The 15849-nt window shown below is 43.9% G+C and overlaps 1 protein-coding gene across 17 annotated transcripts in view; it reads left to right on the top strand.

The window, feature by feature from the left end:
- The window catches only part of DOCK9 (dedicator of cytokinesis 9), a 285572-nt gene that overhangs the window by 148123 nt on the left and 121600 nt on the right, over positions 1-15849 (top strand). For all 17 annotated transcript variants that reach the window (XM_055542924.1, XM_055542919.1, XM_055542920.1 and 14 more), the window contains exons 3-5: positions 8619-8708; positions 12447-12529; positions 14787-14856. In XM_055542924.1, the coding sequence (XP_055398899.1) occupies positions 8619-8708; positions 12447-12529; positions 14787-14856 (243 nt within the window). The remainder of the gene's footprint in view (positions 1-8618; positions 8709-12446; positions 12530-14786; positions 14857-15849) is intronic.

Here is a 15849-nt window from a genome sequence, read left to right as displayed (position 1 = left end):
GGGGCCGTGCAGGGGCTGGTAAAGAGGAGCTGTCAGAGGCAGATGTCCACTTCTCTGTCCACATCAGGCTTGTCCTTGTGATGTTTTAATTCATTTCTTGGGCGTTTTGTTGTTGTTTGTTTGTTTTTGATGTGGGCCATTTTAAAAGCCTTTATTGGATCTGTTACAATATTGCTTCTGTTTTTTGTTTTGGTTTTTTGGCCGTGAGACATGTGGGATCTTAGTTCCCCGACTGGGGATTGAATCCGCATCCCTTGGCCTGGAAGGTGGAGTCTTAACACTGGACCGCCAGGGAAGTCCTGGGAGTTTGTCTTTTTTGTATGTTTGTTTAAATCCCTTTAGAAACCTAAATGGAAATCTTTCTCCCGACTCTTGTCTGGTCCCAATGCTTTGTTTGTTTCCTTGATTATTAGTGAATTAAACACTGAAAATCCTCAGGAAACTGCCTCCCTGGAAATGGACTTGTCTGATCTTCATGGAACACTGTGGGTCCGCGGCCAAGCTATGATCTCCGCAGTGAGATGTGGGGAACGCCCTGGGTGAATTTTAGTTTCCAGTGTAGCTTGGGATTGAATCTTCTCGAAAGCGAGTCATCTGCTCTGAAACAAATGCCTCTGCCAGATATCTGGAAAGGTTCCATTACTGCTGTGCCCAGTAAGTGGCAGTAAAGTCCCCAGCCTCGTCCAAAGGGAGGTCTAACACTGCGCTGGATTCGCAGCGTTTTACTGCACTGACAGATGCATTCAAGGGGGCATTTCCGGCAGATTCGCAGGGACCCAGAGACGAAAGGAAGTAGGTGTTGGGCGCTGTCTCTCTAGCAGGGGATAGTTGAAAATGCATTTGGCCCACCTGACCACAATACAAATTCAACCCAGGGCTTAACTCTTTAGCGAGGGAGAGGGGCTGGGCCCCAGCGACGCCCGCCTGGGAACTCAGCCCTCCTGGGCTTTCGTTTCTCACACACCCACTTGCCTCCCTTCACAGAGTCCTGGCCTCTCCCACCCCCACTTCAAGGGTGCCTTGCTTCTGGTAGACCAGAGTACTCGTTCTCCAGCAAATGCATTTGAAGGGCTAGCTCTGCTAAGAAAATGATAACAAACTTAATAATCAACACAAGTACAGGTGCTTCCCAGGTGGCTATTGGTAAAGAACCTGCCTGCCAATGCAGGCGATGTAAAAGACACGCGTTCAGTCCCTGGGTTGGAAGGATCCCCTGGAGGAGGAAATGGCGACCCACTCCAGTATTCTTGCCCGGAGAATCCCACGGACGGAGGGGTCTGGTGGGCTACAGTCCACGGGGTCGCAAAGAGTCAACTGGGCATGACTTAGTGACTGGTCTCACACACACAGACACACAGTTCCTTCATTTGGGATTACAGACAGGAGAGGTTGCCTGCTAAGACAGTCCACATCTCAGCCTGTGGGTGGGTTGGAGCTGACAGATCTTGAGGCCTGGTGGAGGCCTGGTGGGCTGGACTGTCCAGCAGGTGGTCAGAGTGAGCCTGGGGCCCTCTCCTCTCTGACTTTACGCCATCTCCAGGCCCCAAGATCCATCTTAAAGACAGTGGGAGCCTAGGTATTCCCTTCTGTCTCTCTGCTCTGCAGCCATACCTGCTGACCAGTTGCCAGGGAGGACCCTCTACACCTCTTCTAGCTCTGTCTCATCTGGTGCACTAGGGCCCTGCCTTCCTTTGAGGCTGTTCTGCTCAGGACACCCGAGGAGCCGGCTCTGAGCCCCACACTCCCTCCTGGGCTGCCACTGGTATTTGTTTTTCTCCCTTAGGGTAGAGACTCCCAGCCCTGTGCTCCTTTGAACCAAGAGATGGGGAGAGTCTTTGTGGATCTGCACAGCTGGCTCGGGTTCCAGGCCACCCACTTCTCTGGGATCTTGTCTCCAGCTCATTGTTCCTGTGTCCCAGGGGGAGGGTGGGCCTTTTGTTTCAGTGTCTTAATTGAAGTCCTATAAAATAATGATATTTTAAACACCCAAGAGATATGCCTACTTCCCACCAGGAATGAAGAGGGTTGTTTAATGCCCATTATAAAACGATTAATAAAAAAATCAGATGACCTACGAATTGAGAGGATTAGAAAAATAAAGAAATGATGATACAAAAGAACATCTTTGTTAATACTAACAGCCTGTATTTAAGTCAACACAGTGAATCTCCCCTCCTTGTAATCCAATTCCTTTCAAAAAAACACATTAAAACTATTCCTTTAAGAAAATAAGTGGGATAATATGACTGAAAATCAAAAAAGATATTCATCTTGTTTGTGGACATCTTTTAAGTTTTTAGTTTCTCAAAGAGCAATTCGTAGTGCTCAGATAATAAATCATTTGTGGAGAGAGAGACAGAATTCCATGGAACTGTGGAGTTTTTAAACCACAAAGGAAACCTGGAGATCCTAGAAAACCTTGGATGTGGAAGGTTAAAACTTTCCTCCAAGACCATACAGCTAATTAGAGGCAGAGCTCAGATGAGAACTCAGGTTTCCTGGCCCTCAAGTCCAACCTCTTTCCAAGATCACTTCTCAGATTCTTGCGTAGGAAGTTTAATTAAATTATGCGCCTCACATGGCTTGTGGTTTGAAACATGAGCGCCTTGGTATCCCGGCTTGAGTGGGGTCAGGGTGGCGTGTTAGACCACACTGGTGCAGGAAAGACGGAGCCCTGGCCAGGTTGGGGGCTGGAAATTCATTAGTAAGAGGGATTCCAAGTTGAAGCTAAAGAAACAGGGCCGTGGCAGGCCATCAGGGAAGAGCAGTGAGTGGTGAAGAAGAGGAGCAGAAGATGCCAGGAAGCCTGGGCTGGGGCCCAGGTGCGGAAACATGGTACCCTTCAGAGGCCCTGATTCTTTGGGCTAAGCATCCCACTTTCCGTATGTGGCTCATAGCTATTCAAGTGACCCCCGTTTTTGGAGGGAATCATGTAAGCCAAGAGAAAAAAGTTTATAAAATAAAAGTCTCTATTTGAAATTTGGCCTTCCAAACTAGACGTGGCTATAGTCATAAAATGTAACCTTCCTACTGGGGTCTGGGGGTACCTCTGCATTTTATCATTTCACTCCATTAAAAAAAAGTTCAGGGACTTCCCTGTTGGTCCAGAGGTTACGACTTCGCCCTCCAACACAGGCAGTGCAAGTTCGATCCCTGGTCAAGGAGCGAAGGAACCCACATGTCTTGTGCCCCAAAACTGAAACATTGAAAGGTTTCAATAAAGACTTAAGAAAATACAGCTTTAAAAAAATCTAATAAAGCCAATAAAGGCTCTCAGGTGTTCATGCATCGTTATGTAAGCCCTTTGGAAGAGAACTTCACCTTTTCCTCCTCCTTTTGCAGTCCTAGTAAGTTTCCTTTTTAATTAATCTTAAAGTTTTGTGAAAGGTCTCATAAGACTCATGCCCATGCTTGGCCAAGGTGATTAAGGGTTTCTGTGCGTCAAGCACGGCCCAGATTTAACCTGAGTAACAGTATCGACTGGAAATGATTTAATCTATTATAGTAGCTGGAAGAACACTTTTATTTTTAAACTGTATTTTGTGCTATTAGATTTATATCCCAAAGGTTGTCTGAAATGCTATGTTTAGGTTCAATTTTCAGATTTTATCACACTTCATAGTGTGTAATTTTTTTTCTCCCTACCCCTTGCACAAAAAAGACTTGTACTTTTTCAGTAGAAAAAGGGGTCACCTGTGGCTTTCCAGGTGGTGCTAGTGATAAAGAACCACCCTTACCAAAGCAAGAGACATGAGACATGAGTTCGATCCCTGGTGGGGAAGATCCCCTGAAGGAGGAAATGGCAACCCACTCTGGTATTCTTGCCTGGAGAATCCCATGGACAGAGGAGCCTGGCGGGCTACAGTCCATGGAGTCACAGAAGAGTCAGACATGACCTAAGCAACTTAGCACACATGCACCCCTTGTACATTGACTTTTTAGTAGAGTGGAAATGATTTATTTCCAAACAAAGGAATGGTACTAACGCTCTTTAAATGTCCACCTTGGTGTTGATTATATAAAGTGGCTACAGACCTGTTTTTTAGCAGGAATATGATTTTAATGAGTGGGAAAGAATACCACAGCAATGAAAAAGAGAACTAAGCTCATTTTTGAGATGAATTTTAGTCTTCAGTGAGTAGAAATCAGATATTGATTTGGAGTCTGTTGTAAGTCAGATAAATGAAACTACAGAAATTTAATGTGAATTGATTTGACATCCAATAGACTATTACCTGAATGTGACTTTTAATACATAAACTATATGGAGAAATTAAAATAGAGCATTCACTTACTTATGCGACAGTCTTCCCTTGTCAATTCCCATAATGGACCGGAGGACTTTTTGAAATGATAGGGAGGAAAGCTGCAAGGAATGGATGATTATTGGTAGGCTCCTATTTCTATCTCCATTGACTGTTTTATCCATTCATTTCTTGAAACATTTATTGAGTACTTAGCAGATAGATAGATACGTCTTCTGCCCTCAAAGGAACCCAGAGTTTGGATGGAAGGGGAAAAAAGGACATGTGTCTGCAGAAGGGTTTTGGATAATGGAGTCAGAGATTGACGAGCTATCAGAGGGTGCCTTGGGGGGTGTGGTTTATAAGGTCACCAAGGTCTGGGTTCAGATCTCGACTTTCAAAGCCCGGAGCCTGGGTTTGGGCTAGTGTGACCAGAGTTGTTTGGGCTCAGTGGAAATGACCTGTAGCAGCTAACTATGAGAGAACAAAGCAGAATACCATTTGATTCTGTGCACTGACAACTAGTGGGCTTCCCTGGTGGCTCAGCTGGTGAAGAATCTGCCTGTGCTGCTGGAGACCTGGGTTCCATCCCTAGGTTGGAAGATCCCCTGGAGAAGGGAACAGCTACCCACTCCAGTATTCTGGGCTGGAGAATTCTGTGGACTAGATAGTCCATGGGGTCACAAAGAGTGACTGAGATTCGACATGACTGAGCAACTTTTACTTCACTTCACTTCACTTCCACTTTCACTTCAATTCACTGAGAACTAGAATTAATAAGCAGATCATAATACATTCATTGGCTGTGTGTTCTCTGATTAGGAGAGTCGACATGGGAATTATAATAAACAAGTGACTTGGTGAGACTAGACTGGAAGCAAAGGCAACAAGTGGAAAGACCTTGGAAACCAGTGGCATCAAACAGTGACTCCTCATTGGAACCAAGTCCAGGAGTCCCCCGGGGGTCCCAGTCTTTCCTATTAGATGGTAACAAAGACACTGACAGAAGGGTTCTGGTCATACAAGCCCAGTTCTTTCTGTTGGCCCATTCTTTCCTTATAAAACCATCGACTAAGCTATAGGTTGGTGCAGTTTTAGAGTCATGTACTTCAAGCCTAAAGAGTTCTAGGCATTTTCCTTTGGCATAGGATGTGTTTTTTAATTCTAAGACTAAATGGGTTTGTTTTTTTGTGTGTACACACACACACACACACACACACACACACACACGAAGAGTTAATCTCATCTATTATGACTTGATTTTGTTATTTTGACTTTCTAAGGGTAGGGTTATCTTCACATTTCTCTTCCTTTCCGTACTAAACACAACTTATACTCGTCCTGTGAAGTTTAACTGAAGCGTCTTTGCCTTGGTGCACATCTTCCTGGCGTTCTCTTCTCCTCCCTGTTGGATTTGGACTCTGCTACCCTTTCGTCTCATTCCAGCCTGTGATTTTGTGTTCTTCTTTCCTACACCTTTCTGGTATGGTGGGTGGTTAGAAACACATGATTGATTGGTTTAATTATGCCCAATGCTCTCTTATCTGTTAAAGATCGTCTGTCTTTAATGATTAAATTTGCTTTCTTTTTAGAATGAGAGCATAATGTCACTTTGATCCACAATAAAAAAAAAAAGTTCATTTCCTATTTCTCACCTTAAAGAAGTATTTGGAAAAGTGTCACATAATTAAAGTTTCTTGAGTTGTTAATTCCACCAGGAAAATTTCTATAGTAAGTTTTCTTTCTTCCTGATGTTGTGATGGGGATTGGGCCAGAAATGACCCTAAAAGTCCTATTTCTTGGCCTGAGTTATTTCATGAACATTTTAAAAGTCTGATAATTAATTTTTAAAAAATCTTGAGAGAACCAAATAAATCAAGATAAGGACACAGTAAGTGAGGGTATAGAATATGTCCTCCTTTGAAGTGTATGTAATTTCTTTATTATACCTGACTCTTAGCACTTTTGACAATCTCTTCTAATGTGTGACTTTGAAGCTTTTGGAATAGATTATGCCTCCAGTGCTTACTGTCACTCATCTCTGTGGCCTTTCGTGGAGCCAGGTGTATAATGAGGGTCACTGTTTGTGACTTTCACGAAGAAACCAAGGGCCAGTGTGTTGAAAGCCCTCCTGGAGGAGGCTGGATGAATCAACAATTCACCTGTAAAGGACTTAGGTAGAGAACAGAGTTCCTCGCCTCCCTTCCTTTAGCCTGCTGCTGCTGCTGCTAAGTCGCTTCAGTCGTGTCCAACTCTGTGCGACCCCACAGATGGCAGCCCACCAGGCTCCCCCGTCCCTGGGATTCTCCAGGCAAGAACACTGGAGTGGGTTGCCATTTCCTTCTGCAATGCATGAAAGTGAAAAGTGAAGTCACTCAGTCTGTCCGACTCTTCACCACCCCATGGACTGCAGCCCACCAGGCTCCTCCATCCCTGGGATTTTCCAGGCACGAGTACTGGAGTGGGGTGCCATTGCTAAAGGAGGCTTATTCTAAAAGTTGAATTTGATTATTTTCAAAGATGGACACAGTGCAAGTAAAGAGTGAATACAGGTGAAGCGGACACAACAGGGGGTAAACATAGGCAAGAAATAAGATTATTTAAAAAATGTATGCCCTTTATACCCTGAGAAAACCATGGTTGAAAAAGACACTTGTACCCCAGTGTTCATTGCAGCACTATTTACAGTAGCTACGACATGGAAGAAACCTAGATGTCCATCAACTAATGAATGGATAAAGAAGCTGCGGTACATATATACAATGGAATATTACTCAGCCATAAAAAGGAACACATTTGAGTCAGTTTTAATCAGGTAGATGAACCTAGAGCCTATTATATAGAGTGAAGTAAGTTAGAGAAAAAGATCATATTTTAAAGCATATATATGGAATTTAGAAAAATGGTACCAATGAACCTATTCAACTGAAGTGACTTAGCAGCAGCAGCAATGGAGATACAGACATAGAGAACAGATTTGTGGACTTGGGGGGAAGGAGAGGGTTGGACAAATTGAGAGAGTAGCATGGAAGCATACACAGTACCCTATGTAAAATAGATAGCAGTAGGAATTTGCTCTGTGACTCTGGGAACTAGCCTGGAAGGGTGGGATGGGGTGGGAGGTGGGAGGGAGTTTCAAGAGAGAGGGAACGTGTGTATACCTGTGGCCGGCCTTGTAGCTCAGTCGGTAAAGAATCTGCCTGCAGTGCAGGAGACCTGGGTTCGATCCCTGGGTTGGGAAGATCCCCTGGAGAAGGAAATGGCAACCCACTCCAGTATCCTTGCCTGGAAAATCTCAGGGACAGAAGAGCCTGGTGGGCTGCAGTCCATGGGGTCGCAAAGAGTCGGGCACGACTGAGCGACTAACACTAACTAACTAACTAAGCAGAAACCGACATAATACTGTAAAGCAGTTATCCTTCAATTAAAAATAAATTTTTAAACAGTGTATGCCCTGGAGTTCTTCCCCTGTGCTGGAGAGGGAGGGACCACAGATTTTACCCAAAGTTTCCTCCAGCCTTAGAAAGAAGAGAAACAGCTGGACAGAGGCTGGGCAATCCCAGCTTAGTAATTAGCCCAAAGATGGATTCTGTCAACACGACGGTTTCACGTGTGCTGTTTTTATAGCTGTGATCTGTTAATAGTAACCCAAGAATTACAGTCCATGGGAGAAAAAAAAAATCTAGAACATTCCTTTCTGAAACCCAGGGCCTGGTTATCTCATACTGACACTACAATCCCTTCCAAACAGCATTAATTAGGGTAGATTAATTAGGTAGATTTGCTGCCTAAAGTGAGACTTTTTATTCTTTAAAGTATGCATTTAAGCCTCATGATATAAGAGCAGTTCCAAGTTATAGGGGGTAAGTTAGTGTTCACAAATTACAGATTCAGTCAACAAACATGGATTAAGGACCTGCTGCGTGTCCCACTGGGGATGTGGCAATAAATAAGAATGGGTGTAAAAGGCAGGTAAGAGGTGGATGTACAACAATGCGAATGTGTTTAATGGCCCTGAACCTGGACACTTAAAATGGTTCAAATGGTAAACGTAGTGTCTGACTTACCACGATTTTAAAAAGGCAATTAAGGCAAGTAAAAGGCAACACAGTGGGACTAGATCAAGCATATGGGCCGGGGGAGCGTGAGGGTCTCTGAAAGTGGCCTCGTCCCTGCCTGCAGGGGGTCCCTGGGCCCCAAGGTGCAGAGGAACTTGGGAGCCACTGCCCTCACCTTTTGTACTTGAAGGAGCCAGCTGGGGTCTGGGCTCTGCAGCGCCTAACCTGAGGCGAAGGGGAAGGGCCCGCTGCCCCGAGAGGCCGGCGCCTTTCCGTCTCCACTCATCAAGCCTCGTCCTGGTGCTCTCCTTCACAGACGGCCCTCCTGAGACGACAGGACCGGTACCAGCGCTCCACCGTGCCCCCCAGCGCACTGCAGGACGCCCAGAGCCTATTCGTGACAGAGGTAATGTGCTGCTTCTACGCTAGCTCACGTGTTAACTAAGTGATTTTTCTCTAGTGCCGCCTCCCCCTTTAAAAATTTCAGTGGTATTTTCAAGACAGTGTCAGGGAGAGATAATTACATTTTTATCATAGCCGTTAAAATAGTCAGTAGAATAAAGTGCAGTTTTCCGAGTCTGAAACGTGGGCAGAAATGTCAACAGGGGTCCATTTATGACAAAACACAAATTTGACAGAACTTATTTCATAGGCTTAACAATAAAGAGTAACTTGTAAATGGACACCAGGCAGACATTGATATTCTTTTCAAGGGAAACTCAGCACACGCGTTTATGTATTTGTTGACTTCATTTATATGTTTGTACATGTAACTTTTTATCAAGACTAGTTCAGTATTCATGAAGTGGCAGGTAATAATGAGCATAATAACTATCCTTTATCAATATATGATTATTATTACTTTTGTTTGCTCATACAGGTAATGACTCTTTTGTTAAGGAGGAAAGAGAAATTACTGCATCGAGATTGCCTTCTTTTTCTTTCTTGGGGTTTGTTTCTTCCTCCAGGTGCCTTTAGATGGGATGAATGAATTAGGTGTTTTAACCTTGTTTCTTGAAGTGCTCCTTCATTTTAAAAAAAAATAGTGAATTTTTATCCCCATTCTTCTAGTTGATGTTTAGAAGCTAACCGTGCCATCAATAAATTTGCCTGCTACAAGGAAGTTACATGCTATTGTAAGTGAAGGCCGATTACAATAACAACATTTGATTCCATGGATTACTAAAGAATTTTTTTTTTTTGATGTGGGCCATTTTTAAATAGCTTACTTATTTTGGACTGTGCTGGGTTCTCGTTGCTTTGAGGGCTTTTCTCCCCTTACAGTGAGCGGGGGCCACTTTTTGTTCAGTGGCTTCTCCTGTTGCAAAGAACGGGCTCTAGAGCACAGTCTCAGAAGTTGTGGCACGCGGGCCTGGTTGCTCCAAGGCACGTGGGATCTTCCTGGATCAGGGATCGAACCCGTGTCTCCTGCATTGGCAGGTGGATTCTTCACCACTGAGCCACCAGGGAAGCCCTCCATTGGGATTTTTCAAAAAACTGAACGCGGTTACATTGTCTGAAGTGTGTTCTCTTATCGTTCTGAAAAGATAACTTCTTGCTTTATCTCCTTTGCCACTCTGTTCGTAACACTGATGCAAGACAAATGCGTTCCGATAAGTTTCAGTTTACATCATCTCAAATGTTTATTTTAAAACAGGACACAGGCGAACCATCCTGCAGCCTGTTTTGCTAAAGAAAGTCACATTGTGGCACAGCCACACCCCTCGCTCACATATGCCTGTGACTGCTTGACATTACTGCTCAGACTCAATGGTTGCGACAGACAGAGTGTCCCTCAGAGCCGAAAACATTCACTATCTCGCCTTCTGCAGAAAATATTTGCTGATATTTGTTTTAAGGCATATCATAAAACTGTTAATTACTAATTCAACTCTCCCAGTTTCTTAAAAAATAGGATTTTTGAAGGATGCCTCTCCATCGAGTTCTTTCATCGCTGCAGTCTGAGCAATAGCGACTTTACCCTGTGTGCAGGGGCCAGCACAGCCCCACCCTCCTGGGCCCCTTCCACCAGGGTGGAGTACCCCAGCACTTCCTCCCCGTCCTCTCGTCCATGGGAGAATGACCTAATGGCTTAAAAAAAAAAAAAAAAAAAAAAAAACCCTTTCAGTATAACCTCAAAATATTATTGAATTTCACGACTTTGGAAGGTCAGTCATGAAACCAGCCAGTCAGATTCCTGCCTCTTTAGAGATAGTTCTCCAGGTACTGATTTCTGATCGAACCCCTTGTCTTCTGGACTTTCTGCACCCCCAGTCTCGTGGAGGTTGCTAGCTTGTTCTCTGTTTCTGCCTTGGAATTCAGCTTGTGCCTGCCATGTGGGCAGTCAACAATGGCTTATGAAACAAGTGACTCTCTGGTTACTTAACCTGGTTAACTGTATCTTTTGCAGTTTCTAATTTTTTTTTTTAATGCTTGCTCCTTGGAAAAAAAGCTATGACAAACCTATACAGCATATTAAAATGCAGAGACATCACTTTACCAACAAAGGTCCATATAGTCAAAGCTATGGTTTTTCTAGCAGTCATATATGGATGTGAGAGTTGGACCATAAAGAAAGCTGGGCACGGAAGAATTGATGCCTTAGAATTGTGGTGCTGGAGAAAATCTTGAGAGTCCCTTGGACTGCAAGGAGATCCAACCAGTCCATCCTAAAGGAAAATCAGTCCTGAATATTCATTGGAAGGACTGATGCTGAAGGTGGAAGCTCTGATACTTTGGTCACCTGATGTGAAGAATTGACTCATTGGAAAAGACCCTGATGCTGGGAAAGATTGAAGGCAGGAGGAGAAGGGGATGACAGAGGATGAGATGGTTGGATGGCATCAGCAACTCAATGGACATGAGTTTGAGCAAACTCTGGGAGATAGTAAAGGAGGGGGAAGCCTGGCATGCTGTAGTCCATGGAGTTGCAGAGTTGGCCACGACTTAGCACCTGAACAACAAATAGTTTAAAATATGTAAACTGTAATTATCTTTCTTATCCATTTTGCCTAAGATATTAAAAATCTGGGCACTCAGGTGTCTGTTCATAAATACACTGATTGTGTACAAGTATATACTTATTTGGGCTTCCCTAGTGGCTCAAGTGGAGAAGGCAATGGCACCCCACTCCAGGACTCTTGCTGGAAAATCCCATGGGCGGAGGAGCCTGGTGGGCTGCCGTCCATGGGGTCGCGAAGAGTCGGACACGACTGAGCGACTTCACTTTCACGTTTCACTTTCATGCATTGGAGAAGGCAATGGCAACCCACTCCAGTGTTCTTGCCTGGAGAATCCCAGGGATGGGGGAGGCTGATGGGCTGCCGTCTCTGGGGTCGCACAGAGTTGGACACGACTGAAGCGACTCAGCAGCATCAGCAGCAGTGGCTCGGGGGTAAAGAATCCACCTGCAGTGCAGGAGCCACAGGAGATGCGGGTTTCATCCCTGGGTCAGGAAGATCCCTGGAAGAAGACGTGGCTACTCACTCCAGTATTCTTGCCTGTAGAATCTTATGGACAGAGGAGCCTGGCGGGCTACAGTCCGTGGGATTCCAAAGAGTCGGACACAACTGAATCGACTTAGCACGCATGCATACGTGAAGAGGTCATGGTGTCTCTGTGAACTGGAATCTAAATCTTTCTTCCTAGTTACCTCACACCATCCCTTATAAATAAATGAGATGCTGAGGGCAAATGTATGTAATACTGACTCATGAGCAAGTTGTAATGTGTGTAAATACCATGAAAGAGTCTTTCGGGTCGCACTTTTCATTTACTTTCATGTTCTCATAGAGGCCACATGACTTCTTAGGAACCTATTGGGTTTAAGTGAGGAGCAACATGTTGTTATGTAAATGCAGCAAGAGGAGGTGAGGTTTGTCTCCTTGTAACCCCTGCTCCTGGACCACGAATGATAGTGACTTTAATGACCTCTCTCCCAAGGGTAATGTTTCGGTGGTTCTTAAGCTTCAGGGAACCTCTCTCCGTGGTGGAATTTCAGGCATGAGAGGGTTGAGGGGAAAGAACTATTTTGATGTTGGTGTGGGTGTGCATTCATAAACTTTCCCAAATGTTCTCCAGAAGTCATCACATGTCTTTTTCCTTTTTTTCTTATGCTTTCTATTTTTTCTGCTTCTCCCAATAGTGCATCAAAACCTATAACTCTGACTGGCATCTTGTGAACTATAAGTATGAAGATTACTCAGGAGAGTTTCGACAGCTTCCAAAGTGAGTACACGATCCGACTGCACAAGATGGGGTTAAACACACAGAAAAAGTTCTTTGTACTTGAAACACCCAGGGAAGTGAGTAACTTCACATGCAGTCAGAGTGATCAGAGAACGTGTTTCTAGATGGTTTGTGTGTATGTGGAGGCTTCCTTGGTAGCTCAGCTGGTAAAGAATCCTCCTGCAGTGCTGGAGACCCCGGTTCAATTCCTGGGTCAGGAAGATCCCCTGGAGAAGAGATAGGCTACCCACTCCAGTATCCTTGGGCTTTCCAGGTGGCTCAGCTGGTAAAGAGTCCTCCTGCAATGCAGAAAACCTGGGTTCAAACCCTGGGTTGGGAAGATCCCCTGGAGAAGGGAACGGCTACCCACTCCAGTATTCTGGGCTGGAGAATTCCATGGACTGTATAGTCCATGGGGTGGCAAAGAATTGGACACAACTGAGTGACTTTAACTTTCAATACTTTTCACTTTTTGTGTGTATGTGGGTTAGCTGTTGTTTATAAGGAATTTGACCATAGAACTCAAACCTAGTAGTATGGGATTGGTCGGTGATAAACTCACGGATGGTTTAATTGTGTTCAGTACCACCCAGGGTACCACTGATAAAACACAAACAGGTGAGGGTTTGTTTGTTTGTTTTTTTAAGTGAGAAATAGGAAACAAAGTAAATATAAGGGTATTGAACTATGTTGGGGTGTGTTTTATCTTAAGAAGACTATTTTGAAGAGACATGAAAAGCATTTTATATTGAACAAATTTTATATTTTAAAAAGCATTTTCCCAAATTTCTTCACTTCCTTTAATGTATTAACTCATTCTGAACTACACCAAAAGCCAGTGTGTTTAGATTGATAAGGGTAGTTAAAGTAAACCAGGTATAGATAGGTCTCACCTTGAGAGGAGATCTATTATAAAATGGTACATCCTGAAATGATACAGTTGGCAAATTTTGGTTTATTATGAAAGTTGAAAGCAAACAGTGATGGATTCTGTGTCAAAAGTAACTGTTGCCAATGAAAATTGTACTTGAGACTCTATTAATATATTTTTTCTTTGTGTTTGTTGCATCTGTGAGTTTGAACTGTTTTTACTGTTCTCAATGGACTTAGCTGTTTGTTTTTTTTCTGTTTGTGTGGTTCAGCCACTCCTTAAGAGTGTTCAGCCAACTTCCCAGTCTTCTCTTTTAAACCTTGGCTGAGAACACTCCCTTCCAGCATTGTCTTCTCCAGATGGCTCTGTTCCTTGCTTCTATATTTATCCAACACTCATCTGGGGCCTTGCTTCTTCCCCTTTGATTGAATTCACCTATGGTTACTGATAGGCTTGTTCATGCTGTTCTCATGACTGAAAGAGAATAGACTGAGGATATAGTATATTTACTACACGATATACTGTTGCTGCTGGTGGATTTTACCTCTGAGCATTAATAAGAGTTTCAATCAGGTGATGAGGAGGAGGAGTTTGTAACAGTGACTTAAGAACATAGATTCTGTAGTCTGCTGGCGTCATCTACCTCCTCTGCCCTCTGTAAGCCTCAGTGTCCTCATCTGTTAAGTGGCCTTAGCACCGGTTCCCGCCATCTAAAGGATGAAGGGAAGTGCCACATGTGGAGTGCAGCACAGTGCCTAGCATGTAATAGCTGGAACTGTTATTGTCCTCCTTTTATCATTAATACCATCTTCATTAAGACTGCTTTGCAGTCACTTCAAAGGCAGTGACCTTATTTAAGCTTCATATTAAAGTTATTCTGCTGCTGCTGCTAAATCGCTTCAGTTGTGTCTGACTCTGTGCGACCCCATAGACGGCAGCCCACCAGGCTCCCCCGTCCCTGGGATTCTCCAGGCAAGAACACTGGAGTGGGTTGCCATTTCCTTCTTCAATGTATGAAAGTGAAAAGTGAAAGTGAAGTCGCTCAGTCGGGTCAGACTCTTAGCAACCCCATGGACTGCAGCCTAGCAGGCTCCTCCGTCCATGGGATTTTCCAGGCAAGAGTACTGGAGTGGGTTGGCATTGCCTTTTCCACCACGTCTTTATTTCTTCGTACACATTACCATTATTAACATGCCTAACTCCCAGCAAGCTATGCCATCTTGTCTGTATAGCTTTTGGGAGCAATGTCATCAGTTGTTTCCATTCTTCAGCCAAGTGGGCCAGCTTTGGATTTGTTAAAGGCTTGCTCCTCTGATGTGGGAAGAAATCTGGCATCTCTTCATAGACTAGGTAATTATAAAACAAGTTTCTTTCTTCTTTTTAAAGCAAAATGGCCAAGTTGGATAAACTTCCGGTTCATGTCTATGAAGTGGACGAGGAGGTCGACAAAGACGAGGTAGGATTGCTCGCTTATGAATTTAAAAATCGACTTAGTTCACAGTTAGACGACTTATTGGAAAATTACCAACATGTATCCAAAACAGGAATTGGAATGTTTCTTGAAACAGGGGAAGAATTTTTTAAAAATATCTTGTTTGATTGAAATAATGGTCTCTGTTTCAACTCGACTGCATAGCATTGCCTGTTCCTCTGGTCCTTGTTTATTTGTTCTGAGATGGTTTTCAAAGGCAAGATTTGGCTACATTGTTAAAAAGATCAAGATAACTTAGATCTCAAGTTTGGGTTGTTTTTCAAGGGATATTTGACACAAACTGGCAGCCAGTAGGTTCTAAATGGCTGTTTCTTCAGGGAGAGCTTTGAGTGAAGTAAATGGGACCCAGAAGCTCTGATTTTAACCAGCCCACTTTCCCTACTATTGGAGGATGGATGATGACTAGGCATGTGTAAAGGATGCTGAACTGGGGCATTAAGTGTATTGTGTACACCTAGCAAGGAAAACCTAATAAAAAAGTTAGTACCGCCTGTCTCTGCATTTCTTCTTCTCCCCTACTCAGCTCATTGTGGGCATTAACAATGTGCACAGCAGCAAAGTATTTCAGAAACCACTTTAGAAATATTCTGGGAAGAGTCAGTGGTCATTCAAAATGAAAAACAAGATGTTAAAACCTTGGCGTGAATTAATAGTGAAAGGAGGACTAATTGAAATAACACAGCAAACTGTGAAATCCTAGGCAGGTGGGTTGTTTCTATTGTTGCAGATAATAACAGCAGCAGTAGAATCACCAAGACTAACATTGAGGTGATCTCAGACAAAGTATAAGGTGGGTCCTGCATTTATCTACTGGACTGTAGAAACGGGTCATAATTCGACTAGTGCGTAGGAGGTGTGAGCTGGGTGAGTGACACTGTGTGGTCCTCTCTTCCTAAAGTTCCTACTGAAGTGTGTATTGGGCCCAGCCTTAAAGGGGAAACAGCATCACCAGTGGGG

Source organism: Bubalus kerabau, chromosome 12 (assembly GCF_029407905.1).
Source record: "Bubalus kerabau isolate K-KA32 ecotype Philippines breed swamp buffalo chromosome 12, PCC_UOA_SB_1v2, whole genome shotgun sequence".
NCBI classification, from domain to species: Eukaryota; Metazoa; Chordata; class Mammalia; order Artiodactyla; family Bovidae; genus Bubalus; species Bubalus kerabau.
The sequence above is the reverse complement of the archived record's forward strand: the minus strand, read 5'-3'. Positions and strand labels throughout refer to the sequence as shown.